This window comes from Saimiri boliviensis, chromosome 12 (assembly GCF_048565385.1).
Source record: "Saimiri boliviensis isolate mSaiBol1 chromosome 12, mSaiBol1.pri, whole genome shotgun sequence".
Classification (NCBI taxonomy): domain Eukaryota; kingdom Metazoa; phylum Chordata; class Mammalia; order Primates; family Cebidae; genus Saimiri; species Saimiri boliviensis.
Genome location: NC_133460.1, coordinates 12790066 through 12808988, shown reverse-complemented (window position 1 = coordinate 12808988; position 18923 = coordinate 12790066). Strand labels below are relative to the sequence as shown.

The 18923-nt window shown below is 47.1% G+C and overlaps 1 protein-coding gene across 9 annotated transcripts in view; it reads left to right on the top strand.

Annotated features, from left to right (window-relative positions):
• KATNIP (katanin interacting protein) overlaps positions 1-18923 on the top strand; it is a 226564-nt gene that overhangs the window by 118484 nt on the left and 89157 nt on the right. For all 9 annotated transcript variants that reach the window (XM_074381905.1, XM_074381899.1, XM_074381900.1 and 6 more), the window contains 2 exons: positions 13502-13769; positions 16540-16671. In XM_074381905.1, the coding sequence (XP_074238006.1) occupies positions 13502-13769; positions 16540-16671 (400 nt within the window). The remainder of the gene's footprint in view (positions 1-13501; positions 13770-16539; positions 16672-18923) is intronic.

Here is an 18923-nt window from a genome sequence, read left to right as displayed (position 1 = left end):
TTAGAATCACCTGGGCTGCTTATTAAAGCTGTGAATTCTCACACCACACCCATAGGTATAGAATTGGATCTGGAGGAGGCATAAAGTGCTAAGAGCCTGCATTTTTAATAAGCTTCCCTGGAAACTTCTTATGCCCATTAGCAAACCACTGCTGTAGTTTTCTACTTACTTTTTGTCTGTTGGATCTGGTTGATTTCTGTGAACTTGTCAATTTCCCCTGCATTTGTTTTTGCTTTATATATTGCAAATATCTGTTATTCTATGTTTTGCTTTATATATTGCAAATATCTGTTATATAGAGAGTCAAAGCGTTTTTTGAGAGAGTGTACCTTTCATCCATATGAGTACATTGGTCTCAAAATCTTTGTCCCACTGAAAATGCTAAGTGGGCCTTTTCAGCAAACATTTCTGGGCTGTAAAAACTTCCATAGAAGGAGCAGTGTGTGCATGTGCATGTGTAGGTGAGTCCAGCATCAAGATGAGTGAGAGAGAACCCTGAGGCTACCTTAGGGGGCTGCTTTTAGGACTACAGCCCCTCCCCAGCTAAGAAAGGGGCAGCAGAGAGGCTCAACTGGAGGCTGAAGCCAAGGGCATCTGCAAGCTTGTGTCTTTCTTTAGCACTGGAAATGTTTCATTTATTATTACTACTGTTATTTTCTCCCTTCCCTCCTTCCCTCCTTCCCTCCTTCCCTCCTTCCCTCCTTCCTTCCTTCCTTCTTTTCTTCTTTCTTTTTCTTTCTTTCTGTTTGTTGACAGGGTCTCACTCTGTTACACTCAGGCTGGAGTACAGTGGGGCAATCGCAATCCATCTCCGCTCACTACAACCTCTGCCTCCCAGGTTCAAGCGAGTCTTCTGCCACAGCCTCCCAAGTAGCTGGGATTACACACCCAGCTAATTTTTTGTATTTTTAGTAGAGATGGGGTTTCACCACGTTGGCCAGGCTGGTTTTGAACTCCTGACCTCAAACGATCTACCCTCCTCGGTCTCCCAAAGTGCTGGGATTATAGTTGTGAACCACCGCGCCCAGCCTGCTTCCCCCTTTATTTGGCACTCATTTCTCTCTCCTGCCGCCCTGTGAGGAGGTGCTTTCTGCCATGATTGGAAGTTGCCTGCGGTCTCCCCAGCCACAGGACATTGGGAGTCAGTTAAACTTCTTTTCTTTATGAATTACCCAGTCTTGGCTGGGCACGGTGGCTGATGCCTGTAATCCCAGCCCTTTAGGAGGCTGAGGCAGGTGGATCTCCTGAGGTCAGGAGTTTGAGACCAGTCTGGACAACATGGTGAAACCCATCTCTACTAAAAAAATTAACAGTAATAAAAATAAATAAATAACCCAGTCTCAGGTATTTCTTCATAGCAGTGTGCAAACAGACTGATACACCATATATGTGGGTTTTTTGTTTTGCTTTGTTTTGAGATGGAGTCTTACTCTGTTGCCCAGGCTGGAGTGCAGTGCCAAGATCTCACCTCACCTCAACCTCTGCTTGCCGGGTTCAAGCAATTCTCCTGCCTCAGCTTCCCAAGTAGCTGGGACTACAAGCGTGTACTACCATACCTGGCTAATTTTTGTATTTTTAGCAGAGGCAGGGTTTCACCATGTTGGCCAGGCTGGTCTCGAACTCCTGGCTTCAGGTGATCTACCAGCCTCAGCCTCCCAAAGTGCTGGGATTACAGGTGTGAGCTTGAGGTCACCATGCCTGGCCCACCATGTATGTTTTGATCTGCAGTTTAGATTAGGAACTACAGTTTCCTTTAGTTCTTTATGGATATGATCTCTCCTGTCTATTTATTAGGAATTCCTGAAATTTTCTAGTCAGCCAGTGGCATTCCTTGATGTTTGGTCTCTATCCTGCTGTCCCTATCCAGTCTCCTATCTACTGATTGCTCCGCCAGGGTGATGCTGAGGGGTTTGGCTGGCAGCCCCCAAGCCAGGAAAGCATTCCGCAGTCTCCCAGGCCCATCTACTTTCTGAGTTCCTTTTCTGTTCTATCACTCTCTTCCCCAAGACAGAAATTGTTTTGGTTTTTCTCCAGTGATGCACTTTACAGGCTAAACTCCAGGATACTTTATACACTTAGCTTTGAATGAAAATTCATGAAAGAAAATCAAAGGTTGAATAGGGGCAGTAAGAAGGTATCAGAAAACTATGAATATTGCCCAGGTATTTAAAACACATGTATAATTCAAATTTTCCTAGCCTTAGTTCTATCAGAATTGACATAGGTGAATGAGAATTTTTGTTTGTTTGTTTTGCTTTTTTTTTAGACAGAGTCTCACTCTGTCACCCAGGCTGGAGTGCAGTATGCGATCTTGGCTCACTGCAACCTCCGCCTCCCAGGTTCAAGTGATTCTCCTGCCTCGGCCTCCTGAGTAACTGGAATTATAGGCATCCACCACCACACCCAGCTAATTTTTGTATTTTTAGTAGAGATGGGGTTTCACCATGGTGGCAAGGCTGGTCTCGAACTCCTGACCTCAAGTGATCTGCTTGCCTCGGCCTCCCAGAGTGCTGGGATTACAGGCGTGTGGGACTGCACCTGGCTAGCTGGGAACAGATTTTCCAAATATGCAGAGTTAGGCCAGGCACGGTGTTTCATGCCTGTAATCCTAGTACTTTGGGAAGCCGAGGTGGGAAGATCACTTGAGGCCTGGAGCTCAAGGCAACATAACAAGACTCTGTCTCAACAAAAAACTTACAAAATTAGCCAAGTGCGGTGGCACACACCTGTAGTCCCAGCTAGTCAGGAGGCTGAGGGGGGAGGATCACTTGAGGCCAGGAGTTAGTGAGCTGTGATTGTGCCATTGCACTCCAGCCTGGGAAACAAAGCAAGACCCTGTGTCTTAAAAAACAAACAAACAAAAAACTCAGAGTGGACCCTAAACTTATGGCACAAGGCACTTTATTCTGGGCTTGGACTGGCAAGCCCTAAATTTGGGTTTTTGGCACTCACTACTCTGCTAATCTGTTATGAATTACATAAAAGTTGCCAGATTGCAGATTCCGTAAGTCTGTCTTGTTCATCACTCCATCCCTAGCACTTAGCAGTCACACCTGCTTATGGGGGACACATATATTCAACAAAAAATATTCATTGCCATGTGTGGTGGCTCACGTCTGTAATTTCAGGACCTTTGGAGGCCGAGGCAGGAGGATTGCTTGAGCCTAGCAATTTGAGACTAGCCTAGGCAACACAGCAAGACCCCATCTCTACAAAAAAAATACAAAAATTAGTGGAGCATGATGGTGCACACCTGTAGTCCCAGCTACTCAAGAAGTGGGGGAATGTCTTGAACCCAGGAGGTCAAGGTTGCAGTGAGCCATGATCATGCCACTGCACTCCAGCCTGGGTGACAGAATGGACACCCTTTCGCCCCCCCCTCAAAAAAAAGGATTATTGAATAAATGGATGAATGAGAAAAAAAGAACAAATTAATCAACTAACTCTTCAGTGCTAAGTAAAAAGCCTTCATCGTCTAGGCAGATGAATAATATGAATGTGTAAAATGTTTCATAGAGTGCAAGAGAAGTCAGTGGGAATTATCACAACTAGCAGTGCGTGCCAGACTGAAGACATTCAGTCCTGGTTTTACAAAACTGCCAACCAAATGAGAGACATTATTGGGGTTCTGGGGGAAGGGGGCTAGTTGGGGAGGTCTGGCCTTTCTTTTTTTTTTTTTTTTTTTTTTTTTGAGACAGAGTTTCACTCTTGTTACCCAGGCTGGAGTGCAATGGCGTGATCTCGGCTCACCGCAACCTCCACCTCCTGGGTTCAGGCAATTCTCCTGCCTCAGCCTCCTGAGTAGCTGGGATTACAGGCACGCACCACCATGCCCAGCTAATTTTTTGTATTTTTAGAGGTCTGGCCTTTCTGGCTACATGTTAGTCACCTCTGGCCCCCAGACTGCTGCTAGCTCTTGAGGACTGTCTTGAAGTTTCCACTGTGGCCTCATGGTCTAATCATCCAAGCGTCTAATAGGCAGATTCAGTAGCATCTGAGAAATAATAAAAGACGACATCATCACAATTTTAAATTTTCTGTACAAACTACAACCCTATTAAAGCAATCACAAAACACTCCTAGCTGTTAATTTCATTTTGTCCCCTCAGCAGCCTTCTTCTTCTTCTTTTTTTTTTTTTTTTTTTTTGGTGAGATAATCAGGGCACGTTTTCCCATAGCAAAGGTGAGGTCTTGAAGCTCAGCAATTCATCTGGGGACACAGGGCAAGCTGCGTCAGGCCCAGAACTTAGAACCCAGTTCATTCCCCTTTGTAAGTAGAGTTAGAAGTTTAATGCTTCATCCACTCAAACTTAACACATGCATGAACACGTTTAGTGGCCTCAGGCAGCTTTGTGTCTAAAGCTCTTACGGGCAGGTTTCATCCGTTTTATGCAAGTCAGTGGACAGCCACTGTGTACCAGACTTTCATCCCGCCCTGTTGCTTCCAAGTTGGTACCAGGCAGGGAATAAACATGGTCACATGGTTGAGTCTGGACTTTGGAGTCTGATATGGTTTGGCTGTGTCCCCACCCAAATCTCATCTTGAATTGTAACTCCCACAGTTCCCATGTGTCATGGGAGGAACCAGGTGGGAGGTGATTGAATTATGGGGCGAGTCTTTTCTGCGCTGTTCTTGTGATAGTCAATGAATCTCAGGAGAGTTGGTGGTTTTTGTTTTGTTTTGTTTTGTTTTGTTTTTGAGACTGCGTCTCGCTCTGTCGCCCCCTAGGCTAGATGTAATGGCAGGCTCTAAGCTCATCGCAACCTCTGCCTTCCAGATTCAAACAATTCTCCTGCCTCAGCCTCCCAAATAGCTGGGATTACAGGCGCAAGGCACCACACCTGGCTAATTTTTGTATTTTTAGTAGAGACAGGATTTCACCGTGTTGGTCAGGCTGGTCTTGAACTTCTGACCTCGTGATCCACCTGGCTTGGCCTCCCAAAGTGCTGGGATTAAAGGCATGAGCAACTGCATCCAGCCTTTCTGATGGTTTTTTAAATGGGGGTTTCCCTGCCCAAGCTCTCCCTCTTTGCTTGCCGCCATTCACGTAAGATGTGACTTGCTCCTTGCCTTCTGTCACGATTGTGAGGCCTCCCAAGCCCTGTGGAACTGTACGTCCATTAAACCTCTTTTTCTTCCCAGTCCTAGGTATGTCTTTATCAGCAGCATGAAAACAGACTAATACAGAGCCAGATATATAATACGAATGCAGAAGGTCATTCCTCCATACCCGGGCTTTGTCATTACTGGCCATGTGACCTTGAACATTCACTATGTCCTCCAAGCCTGGAAGATGAGGAGACCTACTGCACTGGTGTATTAGGGGGTTGAAATGAAATAAGGTGGCTGGGTGTGATGGTTCATGCCTGCAATCCCAGCACTTCAGGAATCTGAGACAGGAGGATTGCTTGAGCCCAGGAGTTTGAGACCAGCTTGGGCAATACAGTAAGACCTCATCTCTGCAAAAAAATTAAAAGTTCGCCAGTTGTGGTGATCTGCACCTGTAATCCTTGCTGCTCTAGAGGCTGAGATGGGAGGATCGCTTGAACCCAGGAGGTGGAGGTTGCAGTGAGCCAAAGAGGTGCTACTATATTCCAGCCTGGGTGACAGAGCAAGACCCTGCCTCAAGAAAGAAAAAGAAATGAGCTAAGGTGCATAGATAAGTCCGCTTAGTGCCTAATAATGTAACAGAAGCTTAGCAGTTAGTAGCTGTTGTCTTTGATGTTATAGTTACCGATACTATTATTGCAAAAACTTCATGTCTGATGGTCGCCTGATGTCACTCTTTTCCTAGGTAGGCAGAAAGAGGAAGCCCAGGCATAGAGGGCATTAATTCCCTGACCGTCAAACCCCTGCTGCATTTTAGTCAGTGGTTCTTCTGGCAACTACCTTTAGGTCTTTATGTCAGCCTCCGTCCCTCCGCCTCCTCCCTGGATCCCTGATGAGGAGACCCATTTGTGTGCAGTCCCTGTCATCCGCTCCCACCTGCTGTGTTGGCAGCCTGGCCTCCATGCAGAGGGCTTTCTGTTGAAAGGGCTTGAACTTAACATTTTAAACACTGAACACTGAAATCAAATATAACAAGGTTTTGAAGCAAAGCTCTAAAGTGTGTTTTCTTCAGAGGAATTTCTGGATGATGGCTTCAAAGCACCTGGTAGATCCCACAGCATGGTATCTCTTTGAAGCACGGGCAGATGGGTTTTCAAAGCAACCAACCCCAACCCCAGGTCCTCATCTTTCCGGCTGGAAAGGTTTTGAACGGCTTTCTCCAGGGAATGTTGCTCCTTAGTTTGTCTCCCCTCTGCCCCTGGGACAGATGGTTTAGATCACGTGAGCCTGATCAGGGTCTAGGTTCATCCAGTGTGAGCAAACACATTTGTTTCCTTTGCGAAGAAGCTGACAGCCACACTGAATCTATAGGCTGCTCTTTTATATATATTTTCTTAGGGGAGAGGGATTTTTTTTTTGTTTTATTTTTTAATTTTTTAAAAATAGAGTTGGGGGGTGGTCTCACTGTATTGCCCAGGCTGGCCTCAGATTCCTGGGCTCAAGCCATCCTCCTGCCTCAGTTTCCCTAAGTGCCGAGATTATAGGCATGAGCCACTGCCCCTGGCCTGTATATATTTTGCAATTAACAGTCATGGTATTTAAATTTCCATTAATTTAAAAGAAGAAAAAGAAACCGAATTGAAACAGGAGGAATTATTGAAATTCAAATTTCTTTATCACGGGAAATACTATTTCTTAAAATAGCCATCAGTTTAATACATTATGAAATAAGAGGTTAGAGTTGCCACTTTAAAAAAAAAAAACAACTCTGTTTCCATTTGAGATGCATTTGGGTTGACTTTCTGGTGTGGAAAATGAGGCCACTCGCATTGCCTGCCCTCTGCTGATTTTTGTTCACTAAGCTAAGGGCTTAGGTTTATAGCATCACATTCTGTCCATCTCCCTAATGTGTGTACACGCCTAGTATTTATTCATTCTCTAAGTGGCTGTGGCGCTTATCATTAGACCTTTGATCACAGCTTCTCCGCACCTACATCCTGATTTTGATTTCCTCTTTCGTCGGTCTAGATTTTGCCACCTGTGTGATATTTTCCGAGAAGAGCTCATGAATGCCCTCTGTATTCCCTGGGTTTCTGGCTGAGATGGACGGTCTGTTACTTTTCAGTCTGGACCTCTTGGCTGGATACTTTATTCTCGAGTTAGACAGATGCTGCTCCGTTGTCTTCCAGTGCCCAGTGCTGCTGTTTGTCATTGGCTTTTGGGAGCCAAACGTGTTCCAGGGATAGAGATGATTTTTTTCAGGCAGCTGGCTGTCCAGGGTCCTCCATTCCACCGTTCCCCACCATTCCTCTAGGGAATTTATTTATTTGCAAGAGGGAGGGACAAGATTTAAACGTCAATGTAAATATATCATTCTTTTCTAATTACAACACTGGGGGCATGCTAATACTAAATTTTTTTTTATACTTTAAGTTCTAGGGTAGATGTGCAGAACATGCAGGTTTGTTACACCTGGTATACACGTGCCATATTTTAAAAACAAAGCAGAAAAAGTTCTTGAAAGGCTCTCAGAGAAATCACTGTTAACAGTTGGGGGCCAGCTGGGCACGGTGGCTCACGCCTGTAATCCAAGCACTTTGGGAGGCCAAGGCAGGTGGATCACCTGAGTTCGAGATCAGCCTGGCCAACATGGCAAAACCCCATCTCTACTAAAAATACAAAAAATTAGCCAGGCGTGGTGGCAGGCCTCTGTAATCCCAGCTACTCAGGAGGCCGAGGCAGGAGAACCGCCTGAACCCAGGAGGCAGAGGTCGCAGTGAGCTGGAATCGTGCCATTGCACTCCAGCCTGTGTGACAGAGCAAGACTCCATCTCAAAAAAAAAAAAAAAAAAAAAAAAAAAGGTCAGTTGCCTATTTTTCCAGACTTTTTATATGCATATATGCATACACATTAACATACATGCATAGAAATGAACAATTATTTTAAAAATTGAGTTTGTGTTATATGTACATTTTCAACATGCTGCTTCTTACTTAAATGTATATCTCGATATCTGCCCCAAAGAAGTGCAGAAGTCCAGCTACCTCTTTCTTTGTAAGAGCTGCCTGGGGCCCAGTGGACACCTGCTCTTTTAGGTATTTAATCCATCTTTCCTTAATGACCATGTGGACCATTCTCTATTATAAAGGATGCCTCAACAATCTTGTGTACTTAGGACTGAAGGATAAATTTCTGGAAGAGCTGCGTCAGAGGGTATGCACATGATTTATTTCTAATCAGTCATTTCTGTTATCTCTGCCTTAGAATAGATCTCGAGGCCTCCTCCCCGTCCCACCTCCGCTGCCACCTTCCTCTTTCACTTGCAGCTGCAGCGAAGCTGGTAGCCCTGTTTCCACCCTTGCCCTGCCCCCTAAAATCCACTGGACATCCAAGAGCCATAGAGATCTTTTAAAATCAGAAATCAGGCCAGGCGCAGTGGCTTACGCCTGTAATCTTAGCACTTTGGCAGGACGAGGCAGGCGGATCACCTGAAGTCAGCAGTTTGAGACCACTCTGGCCAACATGGTGAAACCCCATCTCTACTAAAAATATAAAAATTAGCCTGACCTGGTGGCGGGTGCCTGTAATGCCATCTACTTGAGAAGCTGAGACAGGAGAATCGCTTGAATCCGGGAGGCAGAGGTAGCAGTAAGCCGAATTCTCACCACTGCACTCCAGCCTGGGGGACGAGGACAAAACTCCGTCTCAAAAAAATAAATCAATAAAAAAAATCAAAGCAGAAATCAGATAACACTGTGTCTCTGCTTAGCACCCTTTGGTGCGTAGAACAAAATCCGTGAGGCCCACAAAGCCCTGTCCCACGTGCCTGCTGCCTCCCTCCAGGAAGCACATGCCCTCCAGCCGTTCCTGCCTCCTGGCCTTTGCCTCTGCCATCCCTACCCACAGACGGCCTTGTGCCCCAGACACTACTGGGCGGCTCTTCATCACTCAGCCTTCCCTGACCACCATTCATCAGGACTCCCTCAGCCCTGTCGCGTCATTCAGACAAGGGCTTTCTTCACAATCCCGGCCACCTCTGAAATGCTCTTTTATATTTCGTGATGCATTACCTGCCTGTCTCCTCCTGCCCCACAGTGTACACTCCTATAAGGCCAGAGGTTTGCCATCTCACTCTCCACGGCCACCTCTGCCCTTAGCACAGCACCTAAGCCCATGCGCATGCGTGAAGCCTTAATGAATGGTGGCTCCCTTATTGTCCTCCCCATTGGCAGGGACATGACAGAAGCAAGAGAGTCTGTGTTATGTGTGGATAACCTAGAAGGAGCAAGGAGGTGTGGCAGAGTGCAGAAGTCACAGCTCTGCCACTGAATCACTGTGAGTTCAACCAGCATAAAGGCTGGTCACAGTTCCTCAAATTTTGGGGAATCCCCACAATTCAATCACTCAAAATGTGGGGTTGCAACTTAGTGAATGGCATGAAGAAGCCAGAGGAAGTCTACTCAGCTGATCACGAGTTCAAGGGTCCTAATGCCCCCTCCAAAACCTTCCTGGAACTGGCCACGTCTGGTGGTCGCAGTCTGCCTTAGATATCAGTGGGGATGATTCTGGGCCCTGGGACCGAGATTTCCTGGACAGTGACAGCAGTCTCCCAGCTAGGAATGTGATTCACAGTGACTGGGCAAAATAGGGGCTGCAGAGACAGGGGCATGCCCATTGTTTTTTTACCCAGCCTCGCCCCCACCCCAGCAGAACAGAGCCTAACTTGACCTCCTTTGAGAACGGGAGTTGGGCCAAATGTTAAGAGCCAATAGCCTATCTTGTTTAACTGAATTCGTGTCATCCCAGCATTTTACTCTACCTATCTGTCTTGCATGGTTCTTCTGAGGATCAAAAGAGAGAAAGGGTTGAAAATGTTTTATAGAGTATAGAGCATTATTCTACTATAAAGGATGACTAGTTTTTCAGCTGCTGAAATTGCTGTTGAACAGCAGGTCACCTGGGAACTCATGTTTCCCTGGGGAGGAGCAGTGAATCTGTTGCCCCTGATATTGCCCACCTCTCTCAGACTCTGAAGACAGAAGCCACGACCTCAGTCTGGTTTGCATGAAGGCTGGGTGAACCATCTCAATACACTCAATTAGGAGACCTGGAGTTATCTTTTTAAATGCCAGTGGTGAGCCCATGCTTGCTTTAATCATTTCTCAACCCTGACATTTTGGCCAGATCATTCTTTGTTGTGGGGCTGTCTCATAACATTCTGTTATGTTTAGCAGCATCCCTGGTGTCCATGTAATAGATGCCAGTAGGACACCTCTGCCCCAGTTGTGATAAAAAATATCTCAAGTCATTGCCAGATGTCCCCTAGAGTTGGGTGGGGGGACAAAATTATTCCCAGTTCAGACCTCTGCTTTAAAGCAATTCTGCAAGGTAGGGATTTGTTCATCTATTTTTATGGGTGTCAAAATGCAGCTTAGAGGAGGTAAATAACTTGCTAAGGGTCCTGTCACCAATGTCACCTCCTAGGTATGAAGGCATGCTACATCTGCCCACAGCCACCACCAGTCATCAATGGATTCTATTCAGTCATTCAGAAGGTATTGGTTAAGCACCTATTATGTGCCAGGTAGTATTCTAGTTGCCCAGTAAATATCATTGGTATCTGAGTGTGGTGGCTCTTACCTGTAGTCTTAGCTGCTTAGGAGGCTGAGGCGGGAGGCTTGCTTGAGCCCAGGAGGTCAAGGCTGCAGTAAGCTGTGATCACACCACTGTACTCCAGCCTGGGCAACAGAGATAATTAATTTTAATATATGTGTATCACCAATACTTGATATCAAGGAATGGAAGGGGGAGAACTCTAAAAAGAGTCAGCTGTATTAATTTCCTGTTTGCTGCTGTAACGACTTGCCACAAGCTTGGTGGCTTAGTTCTGGAGGTCAGAAATTCAAAATCGGTTTTGCTGGTCTCAAATCAACGTGTTGGCAGTTCTAAATTCATTCTGGAGGCTTAAGAGGAAAGTTCATTCCCTTGCCTTTTTCAGGCTCTAGAGGCTACCTACGTACATTCCTTGGCTTCTGGCCACGTCTTCCTGTTTAAATGCCAGCACTATAGGCTGCTCCTCCCCGACCTCTGCTTCCATTCACATATTCTCTATCTGACTCTGATCTTTCTGCTTCTCTGTCATAAGGACCCCTGTGATTACATTGGATTCATGGATTTCCCAGGCCTTGAAAGCTACATACCAGCAGAAACACTGCCAGCTTGGACAGAATGGGAAAAAGAACAAAATTAGTTTTCAAGACCTAGGAATAATTCTCTGTGGTTCGAGTCTCTGCTCTCTTGGCCCACAGCTCCATCCTTGGAGTCATTCTTCCTTTTTCAGGAAGAACAGCATGTGTTTGCAGATGAGCCATTTTATCAGCCAATTTCCTGCTTGTAGAATTTTGGGGAGTCTGACAACCTTCTTTCATTTTGTTTTCTTTCTCTCATTCAGTCCAAGCTGGCAGTGTTTCTGCTGGTATGACATTCTCAAAATTCATGTGGGACTCCCATCTATGTCTCTAGGATTTGCTCCATTAGACAAGGGACTCCTCTGCAAATCTTTCCTGTAAAATCCCCTCTCTGTCCTGGCTTCCGCTGAGATGTCCAAGGGAATCCATGAGCCATATGTCTAATCTCCTCAAAGAGCCCTCCATATGACTGAATACTTTGCACCCTTCTGGGGTACAAGAAAAAAGGTTGTCCAGCCACACCTTTAGTTTTCTCTCCACAGCATACTTTTCTGACAGTGAATCTCCTAATTTTAGAATCTTCTGCAATCTGGATAGGCTAAAATTCATCTGAATCGCCAAGTCCTGGTTCCCTTTTCCTTAACAGTTCTTCCCTCAGTCTGTCTCTTTCCTCTCACATTTTACTTTAAGCAGCAAGAGAAACACAGACTGAATCTTCAGCACTTTTCTTGGAGATCTCCTGAGTTAAATATCCAAGTTCATCTCTTACAAGTTCTGCTTTTCACAGCACTATAGGACACCATCAGCTGAGTTCTGCTGCTACATAACAGGATTCCCTGGGCTCCAGTTTTCGGTTACATGTGCATTACATGTTCATTTCCTGAGTCCTCACCAGTGGTGCCTGTAACATCTAGATTTCTGTCATCGGTCTGTGTAGGATGATTTCTCTAAGATGATGAAGTGTTCTACACAGTGTTCCTCACTTCCTGCTGAGCCCTCAGGAATTCATAGGTTCCACGGATTAGGACGTGGACATCTTTGGGGAGCCCTTATTCAGCCTACTATGATAACTATTAGGTTTATTGGTCAATTATCAAACCTTTATTGATTGCTTCTCATTTTCTTAGAACTACATTGGATACTATACAGGCTACAAGGGGTAGTATAGCTAGGCTGACCAAACATACTGGTTTGCCCAAACAGTTGTGTGTGTGTGTGTGTGTGTGTGTGTGTGTGTGTGTGTGTGTCCAGGCTAGAGTACAGTGGCGATCATACCTCACTGCAGCCTCAACTTGCCAAGCTTAGGTGATCCTCCTACCTCAACCTCCTGAGTAGCTGGGACTATAGGCATGCCTCACCATACCCAGCTAATTTTTATTTGTTTTCTGTAGAGTCAGGGTCTTACTGTGTTGCCCAGGTTGGACTTGAACTCCTGGTCTCAAGCAGTCCTTTTGCCTCTGCCTCCCCAAGTGCTGGGATTACAGACATGAGCCACTGTCCCGGCTCCGTTTATACTTTTTGTCCCAGTATAAATATAGTAGTGCTCGCTTTCTTTCTGAAGTATCTTGGTATCTTGGTTTGGGTGATTCATGTCCTGGTCACTCTAAGTATAGATCTTAATGCTTAGCCGTAAGGAATCTACAATTTCATGTAGACAAAAGAAACACGAAAAAAATTGTCAAGCCGTTGTTTTTAAGCGCTAAACAGTATGACATTTAGATGCTGCTCAACACCTTACAATATGCGGGACAGCTCCCAACAACTACCTGCCAGACATTTTACCATCTGGAGTTTCAGGGTTATTTGGAGGCCTTGGGGAGTTCATATTCAAAGTGAGGTCCCTGCACCAGCAATATCAGGATCACCTTATTAGAAATGTAAATCCTCAGGCCCCATCCCAGACCCGCTGAATCAGTGGGCGGGACTCCGCAATCTGTTTGAACAAGCCCCAGATTTTAACAAGCCATATTGTCTGTTTCTCTCTCCCTCTCCTTCACATGTGTGCTCCCCCTACCTTCCCCTGGCATCTCGGGGATACAGACACCACGATTAATATTAACAGTACTGCTCCGTCTAGGGAGTTGCTTGTTTTCCTCTGCCTTTTTTCTCACCTTCGAAGCAATGACAACACAGGGGTTGAGATGATGTTGTTAAATGTTAGTTTGCGGAGAATACTGCTTTGGTTCAAATGATCTATTTTCAAATAAGTTTTTTCTCAAGGTACCATATTTATCTCTCGTCTCTCTTCTGGGCTTTTTGCAGGAGCTGAGAAAAAGCCTGAAACTGAGCGTAAATGTACAAAGGAAACAAAAGGATTGTTCCAGCGATGAGTATGACTCTATTGAGGAAGACATACTCTCTGAGCCTGAGCCAGAGGACCCAGCACTGGTGGGCTGTCCCAGAGACGACCGCCCGCCTGCCAGTGGGGACTTGGCACAGAAGGATGTTCCCGGCCAACAGGAGACAGAAGGACGCCCTCCCCTGGGCCCAGACACCCTCGTGGTGCTGGAATTTAACCCGGCTTCCAAAAGTGAGCTCTGTCTCGTGTATCATTTCTTTGCCATTGGTGTCTCTGCCTCTCATAGAAGGACTTAAACTTCCAGTGGTCCTTTGCATTCTGCTTTGGGTAGAGTGCCTCACAGGCCAGTGAGGTGTGTCAGGCAGGTCTCTGTTGACTGCAAGATGTAGAGCTTCCCAAAGGCTTCCTTGAAATTCCAGAGGGTAGATTCCTGACAGATAGTTGCAGGTGTCTGTTCTGTACATTGTAAGGTGTTTTGCAGTATCTGCAAACCAGTTGGCTAATACCGAATAGCTTAAACTAAGGGACTGTTTATTGACAAGTAACTGAAAAGCTCTGAGATGTAGCAAGACCCTTTTTCTCCCCTCTCCCTCTCCCTTTCCCTCTCTGTCTCCCTCATCTCCCTTCTCCCTTCTGCCCTCTTCTCTCTTTCTTCTCCCAGACCTACAACGTTAAAAGCCCTAGGAGAAGACAGTCGTTTCTGAACCATGGTGAACCTCAGGAAAGAGGAATGAGGGAATATTTGGAATCAGATCATGTATCAGTTTGCTAGGGTTGCCAGGAAGAAGGGCCACAGACTCGGGGGCTTAAACAGCAGACGTTTATTGTCTCATAGTTCTGCAGACCGGAAGCCTGAGATCAAGAGTCAGTTTCTTCTGAGGCCTCTCTTGGTGGCTTGTAGATGGCTGTTTTCTCTGTGTCTTCACGTGGTCGTCCCTCTGGGACATGTCTGTGTCCTAATCTCTTAGGAGAACGCGATTATATTGGATTAGGGCCCACCCATATGACCTTGTTTTTACTTAATTACCTCTTTGAAGGCCTTGTGCCCAAAAGAGTCACAGTCAGGGGTATTGGCGGCTAGGATTTCAATGTATGAGTTTGGAGGGGGCCAGGCACAGTGGCTCATGCCTGTAATCCCAACACTTTCGGCAGCCAAGGCGGGAGGGTCACGTGACTTCCAGATCAGCCTGGGAAACATGGCAAGACCCCATCTCTACCAAAACAACTTTTAAAAAATTAGCCAGGCATGGTAGTGCACACCTTTAGACCTAGCTGCTTGGGCAGCTGAGGCAAGAGGAGTGCTTAAGTCTGGGAGGCTGAGGCTGCAGTGAGCCATGATCATGCCACTGCACTCCAGTTTGGATGAGAGTGAGACCCTCTCCAAAAAAAAAAAGAAAGAAAAAGAAAATTCAGCCCTGGAAAATCCACACCCAATCATTGACATCTCCAGAGAAGACATTTGTCCATCAGGCATGATCCCACCGTGTTCTCTCTCACCCCAGGCCCTTGCTCAGCTGTTCCCTCTGCCCAGATTGACCACAGTCCCTTTCCGCTCCACTCAGAACCCTGAAACCTGGCTCTCTGCTTTTTCCTCCTCCAACTTCTTCCGAAGTTGCTCCTTCCACAAAGCTTTCTTCGTACTCCCACCACAAACGTAGCATCGTCACGGCACTGGGATCACTGACCCCGGTTGTCTTTCCCTCCACCCACCGCACCTTCCCATCCACCAGCCTGTGGGCAGGCCGGCTCTTACCCTCCACTTCCCTGGCATGCAGCACACACGTGACACATTGCAGCCCCTCAGGGAACTTCTGTCAAATAAACAAAGGTGTTAGGCGCACATGCGGGAGCAGCAAGTGATCAGAGCGGTGTTAATAACAGTCCTGTGTGGGACCCACTGGGCCTGCAGACAGCGTGGCTGCGGGGAGACGGGGAGGAAGGGGACGGGGTTCTGAGGAAGTGACCGAGTCCCATCCTGGAGAAGCAGGGGATATGACAATCATTCCGGGTGTGAAGGAACAGGCTGTAGGACAGTCGATGCCAGGCACAGGTTGAGTGATACTGGGGCTTAACGTGAAAAGAAAGAATTTGAATTTCTTGACATTTTGCATGTTTTGTTTTCTTTTTTTTTTTTTAAGATAAGGTCTCACCCTGTGCCCCAGGCTGAAGTGCAGTAGCACGATCATAGCTCACTGCAGCCTCAGATTCCTGGGAGTGAACCTCCTGCCACAGCCTCCAGAGTATCTGGGACTACAAGCACGTCCCACCACACCTGGGTTTTTTTGTTTGTCTGTATGTTTGTTTGTTTGTTTTTGAGATGGAGTCTTGCCCTGTCCCCCAGGCTGGAGTGCAGTGGCGCAATCTCGGCTCACTGCAATCTCCACCTCCTGGGTTCAAGCGATTCTTGTGTGTCAGTTCCTAACTAGCTGGGATGACAGGTCCCTGCCACCGTGCGCAGCTAATTTTTGTTTTTTAAGTAGAGATGGGTTTTCACCGTGTGAGCCAGGCTGGTCTCAACCTCCTGACTTCAGGTGATCCACCCGCCTTGGCCTCCTAAAGTGCTGGGATTACAGGCATGAGCCACCGCACCCAGCCTATTTTTTTTTTCATTTTTTGTAGTGACAGAGTCTCACTATGTTACTTAGGCTGGTCTTTAACTCCCGGACTCAAGCAATTCTCGCACCTCAGCCTCCCAAAGCACTGGGATTATAGGTGTGAGGCACCTCCTGGCCGCCTAGCCAAGAAATGTTAAAATTTGAAGACCTATGCGTGTTCTCGAATCTTTTATGTACTTACTGAAATGTGGTGCTGGGCTCACCGTGGCTCTCAGCAAACTTGTTTCGTCGCCTGCATTATTCACGTCTCTAATCCCAAACTACACAAAGTAGTTCCACAGACATTTGTTGAATGAGCAAGTGAATGAATAATGAACAAACGCCTGAACAGAATGCCCAACGTGCTCGCGCTCAGTGTCTTACATTAAACACTTGTTTTCCTACAGGTCATAAGAGGGAAAGGAATCTGTCTGCGAAGCGGAAGGACAATGCTGAGGTTTCCGTTACCACCAAACCTGAGCCAGACCTGACTCCCCAAGCTCCCGCTGTGTTCCCAGACCAGGAGAGGATGTGCTCCAGTAAGAGTTCCAAGGGCCCCTGAGCAGGGGAGCCGGGCGGGGGCTGGGTCATTCTGGGGTGCCGTGATGGCAGGCCCCACTCCATTACCCCTCCTTGCAGAGGGCCGAGCTGCAGATGTACTAGGGAGGGATCTACAGAGCAGCAGAACTAAAAGGATACGGAGAGAGAGTGAGAGAGAGTTTAGGATAAGGAATTGGCCCCTGCAAATGTAGAGGAGCCAGTGCTGTAGTTCAGAGGCCGCCGTGCAGGAAGAGCCACGTTGGAGGCGAAGTCCAAAGGCAGCTGGCTGGAGACATCTCCTTCACTTCGGGGTGGGCTGATCTTTTTGTGTGATCCAAGCTGTCAACTGATTGGCTGAGGCACACTGACATCGTGGAGGGCAATCTGCCTCACTCTCCTGATGAATATGTTAATGTCATCCAGAAACACTCTTTCAGAAACACTCTGAACAATTTTTGACCAGATATCCGGGTTGCTTGTGGCCCAGCCAAGTCAACGCATAAAAGTAACCATGACAGCCAGGCTTGGTGGCTCACACCTGTGATCTTAGCACTTTGAGAGGCAGAGGCGGGAGGATCACCTGAGGTCAGGAGATTGAGACCAGCCTGGTCAACATGGTGAAACCCCGTCTCTACTAAAAATACAAAAAAAATCTGGGTATGGTGGCTCCAACCTGTAATCCCACTACTCCGGAGGCTGGGGCAGGAGAATCGCTTGAGCCCTGGGGGCAGAGGTTGCAGTGAGCCAAGATTGTGCCACTTCACTCCAGCCTGGGCAACAAGAGCAAAACTTCCTCTCAAAAAAAGAAAGTAACCATGACAGTGACTTTCCAATTCCCCAACCAAGGTGTGGTGATCATTGAAAATTTCCCTTATTTTTGGTTTACTCATAAATGAACTTGCTTACTTTAGATGGGTAATAATACATGCAAATAATACACAGTTCTGAAGGTACAAAAGAGTTGTTAGTGAAAAGACCGTCTCTGTCTATCTTTTAATGAAATGGGAGGTTACATTTATTCACCACTTAGGGCAAGCCAGCCACTGTCGTAAGCTTTTACTTCTGTCATCTCATATAACCCTTGTAACTAGCCTTTAAGGTAGGTTCTGCAATTGTCCCCATTTCACAGATGAGGAACTGAGGCACAGAGCGGGCAAGTGGCAGCTGAGGCTTTGTAGCCGGGGCTGCCATGACTTGGTTCACATTTCAACAAGATTCCTCTGGCTGCCACATGAAGCCACAGAAGCCTGGCCTTTAGGGAGCTGGGGAGGATGCGAAGTGACCAGGGAGGAGACCAGGTGGTTGAAGATGTAGAGGGTAGGGGCTCAGTCTCAATGTTACCAGGGGATGGACCCCCACAGTAATTGGGCTTGCTAAGGAGCCAGTTGGAGGTATGAGACTAGTTGTGACTTTCTATCCTCAACAACCTCGGGTGAGAATCTGGGCACCGAGGAGCCTGCAGTGATGGGGGGGCCACGGCTCGTCATGTGGCTGGGCGCTATGGTTTGAATATTTGCCCCCTCTGAGACTCACGTTGAAATTTAATCCCCAATGTGGCAGTATTGAGAGTTGGGCCCTTTAAGAGGTGAAGAGTTCATGAAGCTCGTCCAATGGATTAATGCATTCGTGGGTTAATGGATTAAACGGTTATCACAGGAGTGGGACTGGTGGCTTTATAGGAAGAGGAAGAGAGACCTGAGCTGGCACACTCATTCCTTCACCACACACTGCCTCGGGACCCTGCAGAGTCCCCACCAGCAGGAAGGCCCTCACCAGATGCAGCACCCCTGACCTTGGACTTCTCAGCTGCTGTAACCATAAGAACTAGGTTCCTTTCCTTTAGAAATTACCTAGTTTCTGTTTTTCTGTTATAAGCAACAGAAAACAGACCAAGGCACTGGGGTCGGATCTGAGTCAGTGTCACTAGCAAAGGAGACTGGGGCGCCCCAGGTCCCGGAGCTGGGGTCTGCGAGTGCACAAGCCGCACAGTGCCGGGACTCTGGTCCTAGGTCTCTGATGTGCATCCTGCTTCAGCCCGTAGTGAGCAAGGAGGAGCTGTGGCCACCTGGAGCCTGCATCCCAGTGGGGCCTTCAGAGTACCGCAGTCAGAGCGCCTTGAACAATGGAGATGGGTCATCTCAACAGTGCTCGAGGTGCCAAGTCTCAATCAAGGTGTTGGAGGAGCCAGACTCCAGTGGGGCAGAGCTAGCCCCAGACTGATTCCTGGGGACTTCTTCTTGGTGGGACCCAG